Source organism: Buteo buteo, chromosome 16 (assembly GCF_964188355.1).
Source record: "Buteo buteo chromosome 16, bButBut1.hap1.1, whole genome shotgun sequence".
NCBI lineage: Eukaryota > Metazoa > Chordata > Aves > Accipitriformes > Accipitridae > Buteo > Buteo buteo.
The window spans coordinates 4,404,702-4,418,136 of NC_134186.1; the positions used below are offsets into that span (position 1 = coordinate 4,404,702).

The 13,435-nt window shown below is 65.6% G+C and overlaps 1 protein-coding gene across 1 annotated transcript; it reads right to left on the reverse strand.

Moving 5' to 3' along the window:
* Window positions 1-1,448: 1,448 nt before the first annotated feature.
* On the reverse strand, window positions 1,449-5,379 carry ZNF683 (zinc finger protein 683). The gene is made up of 5 exons (XM_075048653.1): window positions 5,373-5,379; window positions 4,155-4,403; window positions 3,023-3,735; window positions 2,548-2,676; window positions 1,449-2,454 (listed from the first exon to the last, which is right to left on the reverse strand). The coding sequence occupies exons 1-5, from the start codon at window positions 5,377-5,379 to the stop codon at window positions 2,209-2,211; spliced, it is 1,344 nt and encodes a 447-aa protein (XP_074904754.1). The 3' UTR covers window positions 1,449-2,208.
* Between the last annotated feature and the right edge of the window lie 8,056 nt (window positions 5,380-13,435).

Here is a 13,435-nt window from a genome sequence, read left to right on the forward strand (position 1 = left end):
GTCACCCGCTGAGCACCCAGCCCTGAGCACCCAGCCCTGGCGCAGCGAAGGTTTGGCATTCCTCAGGTGCTGACAGCCGGGGAGCCGGTCAGGCTGGTTCCCCGGCACCCAGCTCCTTCGTTTCCTCCGACTCAGCAGCGCCAGGAGGGAGCCCAGCCGGCCTGGGTGGCTCTGGGGCCCCCCCCAGACCCCAGCCCATCCCTGGCTCCCTCCCTGCCACCCATCTCGGTGAGGGTGACGGTAACGTCGAAGGGGATCTCAGTGACCAGCTTTGTCACCGAACCTTCAGCCAGCCAGCCGGGTCACCGCGTTGGCCAGGCTCGGCTGGGCCATGGGGCTGCTGGGGTCCCAACACACTGCGCTGAAGGGCTGGGGGTCCCCAGGGTTGTGATTGCACCCAATTAATTGACTACGTGGGGGGTCCCAAACGGAGCCCACCAGCACTGCGGCACGTTCCCGGGAGGCTCCTAATGCTGGGAGGTCTCCCAGGTCTCGGAAAGCTGAGGCTCTCAAGGGTCTTCACGCTGGTTTGGGGACGGAGTGGGGGGTCACAGTAGCCCTGGGCCACTGTGGGAGACCTGACCCCGGGGCGCAGGGCCCTTTCCCGGCAAGGCTCGGAGCGACAGCAGAGCCAGCACCCTCCCTGTATCCTCACCCTGCCCTCCCGCTCCTCCCCAGCACCCGCGGGTGCCCCGCTGCGGTGCCAGCCTCCCCCCGGGGCCACCACTCCCGGCTGCTGGCCCAGCCCGGGAGCCTCCTCAGCCACCACCGGCCCGGCACAAGCGGCCGCAGCTCGGCTCTGGTTGGGGTGCCCGGGGCCACCCAGCTCTGGGTGCCACCGCTCACGTGCTGGGGAAACTGAGGCAGAGCCGAACTCCCTCTGCACCTTGGCCAGCAGACCCAGGGTCTGGCCGGGGATGGGGGGGCTCGCGGTTCGGCCGTCCTCCACCCGCTGCTGAGCTGGCTTTGCCGTCCTGGAGAAACACCAGGTCATGGCTGGGGCTGGAGCGGGTTGGCCGGACTCTGCCCCGTCCCACCTTGCCGGAGCCGGTGGGACGCGGTTGTGAAACCCCTGGGGAGGAGCCGCGTGCCACTGAGGACACCCGTGGGGGCCGTATCCCCAACCCAACCTGGGGAAGAGTCTCTGAAGCCCCCCCCCACCGTGTGCTGGTCCCAGGTTGGGGGGATCAGCCCATTGACCCCCAGAGCCAAAGGCAAGGGGGGGCTCCAGGCAGCCCTGCCAGCCCCCCACCCAGGGGGGTGGTGGTGGCAGGGCACCGAGCCGTGCTGCCCGCCGGCACCGGAGGAATTGGCTCCATCCCATGTCCCATGCTCTTCCAAGGGACACCATGTCCTGGGGGCCGCGGGGACCCTCTCTCCCCTCCCTGGGGAGCTGCACTGGGCTGCGGTTGGGTCCTGCCGAGGGCGGGTGAGCTGCAGAGGCAGAAATGTTTATTGAATAAAATCACGGGAGGGATGCCACTCGCCGGCCCCGACCTCGGCAGCAGGCGAGGACAGCCGGGGCCGTCGTGTCCTCTGGGTGTCAGTGAGATGCTCGGGGTGCCGGCACGGTGTGGGGAGCAGCACCCAGAGGTATCAGCGATGGAGATGCCCACCCTGGCATTGCACCCCTGGACGGAGCCGCGGGAGGGTTTGGTGGTGACACCGAGCCGAGGAAAGCAGCGACAGGTCTCCGTGAGTGCCGCGGCGGTGGCATACTGGGTGGAGGGGGCTGAGAAACTAAAGTTTTCTCCGTGGAAAGGGGGGGGTTGTTGTACCCTAGGGGCAGCCCCGGGGCGGTAATGCTGCAGGGTGGGGGCACAGGCATGGCCTGGGACGTGGGGCTGGCCAGGGGGACACCCCCGAGGGCTTTGGGGACGGGGGTTTGCTTGGTGCTTGGGGGGGGACCCTCCTCGGTCCTTGTCCCCGAGGCTGCGTTGATGGAGTTTGGGGGTTGCGGCGGGTGATGGTGGTGGCTCCTCCTGGCCCTGAAGGTCTGAGGTTGGGCCGCAGCCCCCCCCCCGCGCAGCCCCCGTGGCTGTCCCAGCTCGGACGGGCCCCACCAGGGGACATTGCTGCTGCCTGGGGACACAGCGGCAGGTCCCCACGTCCACCCCTGCCCACCTGGGCAGCCCCTTCCCCATCTCCCCCAGCACAAAGCCCTGCAGCAGCACCATAGCCCAGCCGAGCCGGCTCCCTCCTTCCTCCTCATCCTCCTCCTCCTCCCGCACCAAGCACCCAGCATCCAGACTGGGGCACCCGTTGGCCTGGGTGAGGCGGCCGTGGGGGGCTGGGGGGTGGGCGCCAGCGCTGGTGCAGGCGCCAGTGGAGCTGGAGGTGGATACGCTGGGAGAAGCGGCCGTGGCACTGGTGGCACTGGAAGGGCTTCTCGCCCGAGTGCAGCCGCAGGTGGGTCTTCAGGTTGCTGCTGCTGCTGAAGCGCTTGTGGCACGTCTGCGGGGGCGAGAGCGTGGGGGGCTTGGAGTGGGTGCTGTACCCTGGTTCAGAACCCCCCACCCACCCTCCTGGCACCCAGTGGGCACCTACCGGGCACTGGTGGGGCTTCTCGCCAGTGTGCACCAGCTGGTGCTTCTGCAGGTGTGCCAGTTGCGTGAAGCGCTTCTTGCAGATGGGGCACGGGAAGGGCCGCTCGCCACTGTGCACCCTCAGGTGGACCTGCCGGGGGGGGGGGGGGGCACAGGGCTATGGGGGGGGGCACCTGGGGACCCAGAAGTCTGGGCTGCCCCAGTTCCCCCTTCCTGGGAGCATGCCGCAGCTCCCGGGGCATGGCTGGAGCACAGAGGGGTATATCCGCAGCCCATCTCGGTGCACTTCACACCGGTGGAGACTTTGCTGGGGGGGAAACGGAGGCACGGGGAGAGGCCCACGACCTGCCCGCGCAGCTGGGACAAGCCACCGCTGTCCCTTGTCCCCAGCGCGGGCTGACCCTAGGGAGGCAGGAGGGGTGGGCTGCCGGGCTTGGGGGGGGAGCGGAGAGCGGGTGCTGGGGCACCCCAAGTACCTTGAGGTTGGAGAGCTGCCCAAAGCTCTTGGCGCAGATGTTGCACTTGTACTTGCTCCTGCTAACGGCCTTCCCCAGCAGGTACGGCCCGATGCCCGCAGGCGGCTTGGCCACGCCGTGGCTGGGCACCTCCGGCTGCGGGGCAGAGCAGGGCATCCCCCCCCATGGCGGCGGGCACCCCCCTGCCCCGCAGCCGGGGAAGGGGAAAGACCCTTGGCAGAGAGGGAAAAATCCCACCGGTGGCTTCGGCAGCCCGGGAGCGCCCAACCCGCTGGGCAGGAGGGTCCCACACAGCCGTGGGCAGGGTGGCAGCTGGAGGAGGGCACTGCCGCAGCCCTGCGAAGGTGACCCTGGGGTCCCCATGTCACCCAGGTGGGCCAGGGGCAGCAGGAGCAGGGGGCTGTGGGTGCCGCAGAGGCAGAGGCACGGCTGGGGCAGGAGAAGGGGGCCCAGGTTACCCAGGTGGACCCTCAGCTCCCTGGGCAGCGGGGAGGGTGGGCAGACCCCTGCCGGCACCAGCTCCGCTCGCCCAAAGGGCTCCTTCCTCCAGTCTTCCGTGGCTCCCTGCAGCTCTTCAGCCTCGATTCTCATCTCCTCCTCCTCCTCCGTGCCGCCGGTGGGGACGTCTTCGGTGCAGAGGGGCTGCGTTGGCAAAGAGGCCATGTCCAGCCCCGCGGGGGTCCCGCAGCTGGTGGCCCTGGTGGCATTGGGGGCTGTGGGCAGAGGAGCAGCCAAGGGGTCAGCAGGGAGCCCGGGGGGGACACGGGGAGTTTGGGGATGAGGGGCTGGGGGGGGGGAAGCCCAACACAAGCAGGAGCAAAGCTGTGTCTGCAGGGCCAGGCAGGAGCACCCGCTGCCAGATTTGTGGGACCAGGGGTGCAGGCAGCTGCGAGGGGAGGCAGAGGAGGGTCTGCTGCTGGGGGAAGTGGGGGGGTCTGCCAAACCTCAGCCCTGGCCAGGAGCCTTTTGGGGACAGCCAGCAGCTTGGCCCCAGCCCCTGGGGATGAGGGGCAAGAAACCGGCCACATCCCAGGGAAGAGGCAGAGGAGGGCAGGGAGGAAGAGCAGGGGGAGGAAGGAGTGCAGAAGAGCCCAAGCAGAAAACACCATCCCCTTCCCAGCCGCATCCTCACGGAGCCACGGGGGCTGCGGTGGTGGCGGTGACAGTGGTGGTGGGTGCCGGGTGGGCTCCCGGTTGTGCCCTGCGGGGAGTTCGGGGTGGGTGGGCAGCGGCCGCAGGCAGCAGAAGTAGATGCCGAGGCCGCTGGGGCAGAGCAGGAGGTCGGGGACCAGGGGGTCTGGGTTCACATAGCACCTCCAGGCACCGTGATGGGGGCCACGGGGGGCGAGGGGGGGCCAGGGGTCCCCTCTGGCCAGGAGACCTGTGGGGGGACACATAAGCTGGGACCCAGAGCAGAGTTACGGAGCTGGATCCCACAGATACCAGCTCTTGGCATGGGGGATTTGGGGTTCAAACCCCAGCCCTGCGGCTTGGGGGTGGTTTTGGAAATGAGGTGCAGGCCAAGGACCACCCCCCGCCTGCAGAGCAGGCTCTTTGGTTGCCAGCATCCCTGCAGTCGTGCCTCAGTTTCCCCTCTGCAGAGACCTGAGCTGTTCCCCACGGAGCCCAGGGCTGCTGGGGGGGGGGGTCAGGGTGTCCCCGCAGGTGCTAGAGGTGAGGGGGCGGTTGTGGGGTGATGGGGGACCACGGCGGTGGCAGCGGGGTCAGTACTCACCCTCCAGGAGGGCTGCCCGTCAGATGTCCCCTCCGGTGTAGATGTCCCTGAGCAGTGACCTGTCCTGCGGGACGACCTCGCTGTTCCCCACGGCCAGTTTGGGGGGGCACCGGCAACCACTCAGAGGGAGCTGGGGGGGCTCTGCCACCTCCTCGCCCCATCCCGCACCCCCAAACCCAATGGGCTGAGCCCTCCAGTGGGGCAAGGCTGGGGAGCGGGGCAGGACCCCGTCCTGGCAGGGGCCGCACTGGGCAAGCGCTTGGGGCTGTGCGGTGGCCGGCCACATCCCAGTGCCCTGGGGATGGTGCTGGCACCGACCCCAACCCCAAGCACGAAAAGCCATCACTGGGAGAAAAATGGTATTTACAGAAGGGTTTCCCAAATCTGCCAAGCGTGAACCGAGGGCCAGGCAGGGAGCAGAGCTGCGGCTGGGATGCGGCAGTGGCGTCAGCTCGGCCCCTCGCTTCCCCAGCCATTGGAAGGCAAACAGGCATTTTTTCCCCGCCTTTGCTTGTTTTTGGGCTAACTAAACCCAAAGCAACGGTCAAGCCTAAAATCCAGGTCTGCGGCACGGGCTGGGGAAGCCCAAGCTTGGCAAGCAAAGCCGTACACCACCCGGCATCGCCGTTTCCCAGCACCGAAGAGCTCTGTGTGTCCCCCCCAGCCGATTCTGCACCCCGTAAAATGGCAAACAGCGGCGATGGCAGCCCCCGCGCCGGAGGGATGGGAGCTGGGGTCTGCAGCGGAGTTGGAAAGGGGAGACCCGGGAGGGATGCCCACGCGTGGGGACATCCCTGTGGGACACGGCAGCGTGGTGGCTCCTACCTGCTCCGCTCTGGTGCCGCGGCTGCCGATGAGCCCCGGCCGCTGCCGCGTTATGGTTCGGTGGCTGCCGAGAGTGTGAACAGGAAACCTCCGCGTTTGGGGGCCTTTGCTAAATTTGGAGAGGTGAGGAGGTAAAGCCTCTTTGCGGGGAGGAAGAGGAGGAGGTGGGACAGGGTTGTCTCTAACAGACGTGGCCCCAATGGCAGGGACTCATCTCCCTTGCCAGGGCACGGCCCAGCACCGGGAGCCGCCGCTGGTGGCACCGCAACAGGGTCCCCGCGTAGCAGAAAATCCCCAGGAAAGCAGAGGGAGGTCACCGTGTTGTTCCCCACTGCCAGTGCTGAGGGCACTGGGGACACTGGGAGCTGTGCGGGATGGGATGGGGACACAGCAGAGCCCCAAGCTCCGCACAGTCGGGCTCTCCTGCGCCGGCCGGGGGTGGCAGAGGTGCCATCACCACCCATCATGGGGATGGCGGGACCTCAGCCACCCACCCTGGCTGCACAGGGAGCCTGAAAGAAAGTGCCGGGAGTAGCAGCAGCCTTGGCTGGGGCTGACTGGCAGCCTGAGACCACATGAATGGCTCCCCTTAAACAAGGCGTTAACTCTGAAACCTACTGGTGGCTAACATGGTCACCGCTTTGAGGAGAAGTGCTCGGTGAGCGCACGTAGCAGCTCCCAGCTGTGATGGCAGCCCCAGGCCCACTCTCCGGGGTGGGGTCCCTGACCCACAGGAGCTGCCCTGCTCCTGTGCCAGTGGGGAGTGAACAAGTCCCACACCCACTCCAGTACCTCCCCAAAAGCTGCTCCACAGAGAAAGATTAGAAAAGGCCAATTTCTCTTTCTCCCTCCAGCACCCTTTGCGGGGAAAACAGTGACAAGCTGTTTGGCTTGAGAAACACAACCCAGGTGGGGAGTGGCAGGGAAGACATTTTGGGGCACAAACTTCCTTTCACACCAGTTTGCTTCAGAAGGAAATTTTCCTGCATGGGGTCTTGCAGCCACAGCCCTTCCCTGGAGAAGGGGAAGGCTGGTGGCTCCTGCCCAGCCACCCCAGGGCCACAGCCCCACTTCCCAGTGGTACCAGTGGGTACCAGTTGAGTCCCCTCAGGAACAGCCCCAGGGACACAGGGGACACAGAGGGCTCCCCAGTGGCCCCCCCTGCACCCGGGGCCTGACCCGGCCCCAGCACAGGAGCAGGATCCGGCCCCTGCATCCCTCCAGCACCATGGGCTCCCATGAGGGGCAGCAATGGGGGGGCTTGGGAGCCCCCGGGGCCGGCTACAATGTGTTAGTGTGTGTGTGCATGCGTGTGTAAGCGTGTGCAAGCACATGTACGTGCCAAACCAGCCGAGCCAGCTGGCTGCTGCTCTGGGGGAAGTGGGAGCTCCCTGCCACGTCCCTCAGCACCGCCGGGGCTGGCCGGGGAGGATTTAGTCAGCACTGGGGAGGGTCCTCCCCAGGGCAAACCAGTTCCCCAGGCACTGGGGGAACTGGAGGGACACTGGGGCAAACCTGGGCCTTGAGTCACTGTGTGGAAAGGGAGGGATGAAGGTATGGGGCAGGCTGCGAGGATGAGGACAAGCTCAGCCACAGCACCCGGGGGGGGGCACATGGGGATGGAGGGAGCCCCACAGCACCTGGGGGTGTCCCGGGGGGGGCTGCAGTGTGGTCCCCACTGTCACCCTCCCTCCAGGCGGGGGGAAATGGGAAGGTGACAGCGAGAAGGGGAAGGGAAAGGAAAAGTAAGAGGTTGAGATCAAGACAGGAGACCAAAACAGTGCTGGGGTCGAGGGGGGAAGGTGAGGCAGGGCTGGGACAGGGATAATGTGTCCTGGGACCCCAGAGCACCCCCAGAACCCTGGGGGGACCGCAGAGCCTGGAGGGGATGTCAGGGTGCTGGGGGAGTGATGGGGTGCTCAAGGGGGTGGCAGGGTGCCCAAGGAGGGGACGGCAGGGTGGTGGGGGGATGACAGGGTGCACAGGGGACAGCTTTGCAGGGCTTTGGGTGCATTACGAGCACCCAGGCGGTGGTTAGCAGCCCGCCAGCGGGGCAGGAGGAAGGAGGGTGCTGGGGACGGCGAGGTTGAGACAGCGAGTGCTCGGGGACCGCAGCGAGATGTCACTGCTTCCTCCCTGCCAGCACTTCAAAAAGACAGCGGGCACCGCCATCACCCCTGCCTGCACCCCGAGCTCACAGCACCCACTCGGTGCTGCTCGGTGCCTGAGCATCAACCCCTCCAAAATTTCACACCTTCCCTGCCTGCCCGCGATGGCTCAAGATAAGCATCTCCGGTGGCAGCAGCTCACCAGCTCATGGCCGGAGCTGAGACCTAATGTGATCGTGCTATGTGTGACCTGCACAACCCCCCCATATCCCCCCTGCCTTGACCCCTCCAGCACCCAGGGATGTTGCTGGCATCCCAGCAGCAGCATCCAGCATCGGTCCCTGGACCACCCATGGAGCTGGAATTCCTGGCAGCGTAGGGTGCTGGTGGCATCCCCGTGCCCAGGAGTTGGGACAAGGTGTCCCCAAACCTCCCCCTTGACGTGCAGTTGCTCTTGGTGCGGGGGCAGCGCCGGCGGGTGCCTCTCGGAAACACCGCCAGCCCTTCCCGGCTCTTTTGCGCTTCGCTCGAGTTGAGTTTTCCTGGAAGGGCTTGAGAGCTTAAAATAAATTGAGGTGTTGATAAGAAATGGCTTTGTGTCTGGCCCCAGTGGGGAGAGCAGGGGCTTGCTGAGGTGCACCAAGTGCGTCGGGTCTCTGCAGTGGCATACGGGGATGGGGATGCTCCAGGGAGAGGCCTTTGCCCGTGTCCCCTGGGCTCTCGGGGCACCTGTGGTGGCAGGGACAGGGCCACCCCAGCCCCTGGGCTCCCCTGGGTGACACTGAGCTGGGCTTTGTCCCTAGGAAGGTGCCTGGCGCAAGCCACGTCCCCGCAGGCGGTCTCAAAGCACCTGAAAGCTCCTAGGCATGAGGCCCATTTTATGGATAGGGAAACTGAGGCACGGCAGGAGCAAGGACATGAGAAGGGTCCATCTGGACCCAGACCCACGCCACCCCCCAGGCTGTATTTTGCAGGGGTGAGCACCTGTGCCCATTTGCACCCATGGGCACACAGGGCTGTATCGCCTGCAGGCAGAGCCCTCCCCGGCTGAACGCTGTTTGCCCCCACCCCATCGCCATGGGACAGGCACCTGGAGGGTGCTGCTCCAGCCACACCTGCAATGAGTTTCCAGGTCTCAGCACTGGGGAAGGGGCTGAGCGCAGGGCAGTGTTGGCCACAGCTGCTGGCATTTGAAGGTGATGGACTGTGGATGTACCAGGCAGCTCGGCTTCCCCAGGTGTCACCCTGCCCAGGACTTTGGGTGGGTGGAGTGTGTCTAGCACCCCAAGAAAGAGGAAAACCCTCTTTGCCAGATCACCAGTGGGAGGAGGAAGTTGCAGGGCAGGCCAATGCTTTGGGAGGTGAGATGCAGCTGTAGGAGGAGAGGCTCTGCCTCCCCTCCTCAACGTCCTGCCAGGCTTCCCCCAAGCCAGCTCCCCCAAAGCAATTTTCTCTCCCACTGCCTGGGTTTGCTGTCAGGGGAGAGCAAGGCTTGAACCGGGGTGGGGGGATTTAGGGGGTGAGGGAAGGCTTGTGAGCCCTGGTCTGCTGGAGTCTGCTGCCTCGGAGGAATATTTCTTTCAGCTATTGATTTCCCTTTATCAGAGAGCAGGAATATGTATGGGGCTGAAATCCTGATCAATCCCCGCTCTGCAGCCGATCGATCAGCTGCTGCCCAAGGGTTTTTATCAAAGGGAGCTAGGGATGTGTAGAGGAGCTGCTGAATTTGGGCATGACCCATTGCTTCAGGCCAGGACTGTCTCTACCTGCCTTTACCCCCTCCTGTCTTATCCGAAAGGCAGCAAAGCCACGGGGAAGCCTGGCACCGGGCAGCATCCCGGCAGGTCACCCCACGCGTGTGCTCCTCATCCTTCCCTCCTCCAGGGCCGATGCCCTGGGTAGCCCAATTTCTGATGGCAGCAGGATAGCCACGCTCCATCCCCACCGTGGGGACCCCAGAGCCCTAAACCCAGAGGTGTGGGGCACCCACCATCACCCCAGAGCTGGAAAGTAGCCCCAGGGGAGCATTTTTGGGGTGTTGGGAAGGAGGTGCCTGGTTAAGGACATCCTTGGGAGCACACCTGTGTCTCTGGTAGGTTGGTGCACACGCAGCGCTGTGTCCCCAGCGCTGGGAGGTACTGGAGCATCCCTCAATCCCGGCTGAGCTCGTTAGAGGCACGGGGCGAGCAGGGGGTGCGGGGGGCCAGCAAGGGGGAGGAGTGGCACCGTGGCCTCTGTTATTGATTGCTTCGTAGCCAAAGGTCAGCGGCGAGCTTGCAAGGATGGGGAGGAGGGAGGCGGGAGGCTCTGGGATGCGAGGGGCTCACTGCTGGCACTGGGGCTGTGCCATGGGGGGGCAAGTGCCAGCCTTGGGAAGCGTGGGGCACCAAGCCTGCATGGAAAGCGTAGGTTCCCATTGCATAGGCACCCACTGGCCACAGATCCCCCTCGTGCCTCAGTTTCTCCACCAGCAGATTGGGTGGTGAGGTTGTGTGGTGGTTGGCAGCACCCTGGGCTGTGCGGGTGGGGAAAGAAGCGCTGGGGGCTGCAGGGAAGGGTCTGTGCCCACGGGAGGGAGGTGGAGGTGGGCTCAGTGGGGGTTGGAGGAGGTTTGTGCACGTCTGTGTGCAGCCAGGAGGGTTGGGATGGGCAGGGAGAGGGCTCAGTTTTCCCTGGCAGGAGCTCAGAGGCTGCTTTTGAGCTGGCCTGTGCCTTCCCGATGGAAGGTGGTGATGGTGACTGTGCTGGGAGGTGGTACTGGAGCCACAGCCGGGACAACACCATTCCCAGGGCCCTTCAGCTCCTCGGGACCAGTCCCTGATGGGGGTTTGCAGCACCATCAGGACACCAGTCCCCGTATCTGCCAAAGCTGTGACCCCATGTGCCTGGGCTTTGCACATCCCTCAGGCCTCATCCTGCCGGGCTCAGGACCTGGCCGGAGCCAACAGCCCCCAGGCAGCACTGTGCTGCCTGCACGGGGGTCCACAATGCCGGACCATGGGCAGCACCGCCGGCGCTGGGCTCTGGCAGAGCACTGCCTGCCCTCGCCTCGGCCGTGCCGCGAGGGGGAAGATTTACAGGCTGTCAGAGCCAGGGCCAGAGGTCAGCAGGGGTCAGAAAGTCCATTTCGGAGAGGTCACTGTCCACTTCTTTCAATCTAATGAAGCCATTATTTGTGAAAGCGGCCGCTTTGCCGGCTATTCCCTTGAAGCCAAGCAGGGCACAGCGACCAGCTCTGAAAGAACAGGAAGGAGTCCCCTTCCCTTTCGCATTTGCCATTCAACAGGCCCCAAAAACAAATACACCACACACAGAAATATGACGCGGGGCCATCGCTGCTGCGGGGCTGTGTCACCGGAGCTGGGGGAGATGAGGTTGGGACATAAAAGGACGCTGCCTGGAAGTGCCGTGCTCAGGGATGTGGCTGCGTCACTTGGTTGGAAAGTCACCAAGGATGGGCAGAAATTGGGGGATGCTGAGAAACTTGCTGCTGAGTTTAAATAGAGTTACAGAAGAGTGTCTTTGGAGGCTGCCGATCCCCCCCGTCCATCAGGAAGGGTCTGGGGAGAGGAAGCTGGTGCACAGTGGTGGATTATTTTTGGAAGGATTGTTTTTGGAGAAAGCAAGGGCTCATTCGCCACATCCTACCCCCGTACCCCCACGCCTCTGCCCACCTCCCACCCCACTGCAGGGTGTCCTGTCTGCCCCGGGACACTGTCCCCACGCCGTGTGGCTGCTGGCACTGGGGTGTCCCCTCCAGGGACAGAAGGGACAGAGCCATTTCTCAGGGCTGCTCTGCAAACCTTGGCCCCGGCCCTGCCCAGCACCGGCAGCTTGTTCAGGTGCCCCTTATCCCCCACGAGTGGGCTGGGGTAGTTCGTGGGCTTTTTTTGCAGAAGCACGGGAGTGAAATATGCAGGCAGCCAGCTGTGCCCTCCCCAAATCCTGGGCGAAAGGAAGGAAACAGGGAAGGAGATGGGCTGGAAGGAGGGATGAGCCAAGAGGAACAGAGCCACACGGAGGGGTCTCCCACAAGTCTTGGGTTGGTTGTGGGTTTTTTGCTCCTTTTCTTTCCTCTCTCCTCAATTATCCCGCAAGCAAGGGGAGAATGAGAATAAACGGAACTCGCGGACCTGGCCCTCGCTGACCAGGAGAGGGTGCCAGATGCAGCCCGGCTCCCGCAGCCACCGGGACGGTCCCGCAGTGGATCCCCACCCGGGACGGCCGTGGGTGCCGGCAGGGAGAGCGTGAACGTGAGCAAGTGTGAACACGCACCGTGGTTTTCCTCTTGCCAAGACTGTCGCCAGCCCGGCGTCCCCTCCGCCGGTCCCGTAGCCCGGGCAGGGAGCTCTGTGGGATGCTGGAGCCTGGTCACGGGTGGGAGCGGGGGTCCCGGTCTGTGCCCGGGAAGCAGCCGGCCAGACTCTGCTCTCCTGCTGTCACAGACGAGGGGCTGCTCGTTGACTTTGGGGACTTGACTGAAGACTGATGTTAAGAATAAGAGGCCAGTGGGGTTTCCTCCCCGTCCCCGCCCTGTCTGTCCCCGTTAAAACGGGTGTAAAGATGTGATGACACCCTATGAGCGTCATGGAATTATTAACGCTGTTGTGGGCGGGTCACGGGCACCTCCTGCTCCACCCGTGCCCCGTGGGACCCTGGTTGAACTGAACTGTGGGGGCTGGCAGAGCCCTGACGGGGCATTAGGGGCAGGTTCGGGGGGCAGCTCTGCCCCGGTCGCCACCTCCCGAAGGCTCACCCGCCTCCTGCCCTCGGGCTGCCCACGCAGAGAAAAACCATCCTCCTCCTCCTCTGCCCTCACGCCACACCCGCGGGTGAAAGTCCGCCGGGGCTGGTCGGCTCTGCCGGGAAGGGGCAACGCGGAGCCCCCGGGTGTGGGTAGCCTCTGGGGAGGGGGGGGGGGATGTGCGGGGCAGGAGGAAGAGGAGGAGGAGGAAGGGCAGGAGGAGGAAGAGGAGGAAGGCAGCCGCTCAGGACCCTGGACAGGGGCATCGCCGTTCAGCACCATGGCCAGCGCCGGCGGCCCCGGGGGCGGCGAGGCTTCCCCACGCGGGATTTTGCCGGCAGCATCGGGCCGGCCGGCGGTGGTGTGTGTGTGTCCGTCCCGTCCCCCGCCCCGGGTAACACCGTGATCCCCGCCGTACCCAACCACCGTATAGTGCCCTCCCCGCTCCGTGCAACGCTCCCACGCGGGACGAGTTCCGCGTGGGACGCCCGCGGTCAGCGCAAACGACACCCACCCCACCCCCCTCCACCTTGCGACGAGGGGTGAGGGTCAGCGCCAGCTCACCCCAATTTACGGGCCGGGGGGGGTCCCCCACCCACGCATAACCCACACCACCCGGGAGGGGCGGCGGGCGGCGCTGTGCCCCCACGGCCGGGGCGGCGGCGGGGCATTGTCCGCCCGCCGGAAATGGAGCCGCTGGTCACTCGCCCTTTGTCCCCGCCCGGCCCCCGGGGGGGGGGGAACGGGGACGAGGAGTGGGGGGGGACACACGGGGGGACCGACCCCCGGCACCGCCTCGGCACCGCTCCCCCGCCGGCGGGACGTGGGGTGGGGGGAAGCGTTGCGTGTCCCCGGGGGTTGCAGGGCACCCGGGGGTTGCGGCCCCCCCCGGGGAGGGGGGGGTTCACGTTCCACTCGCGGGATACGGGATGGGGGTGTAGGAAGAGCCCGGTGTCCCGGGAAACCGACCCTCCCCAGCCCGCGGGGCTTCAACCCGGTCC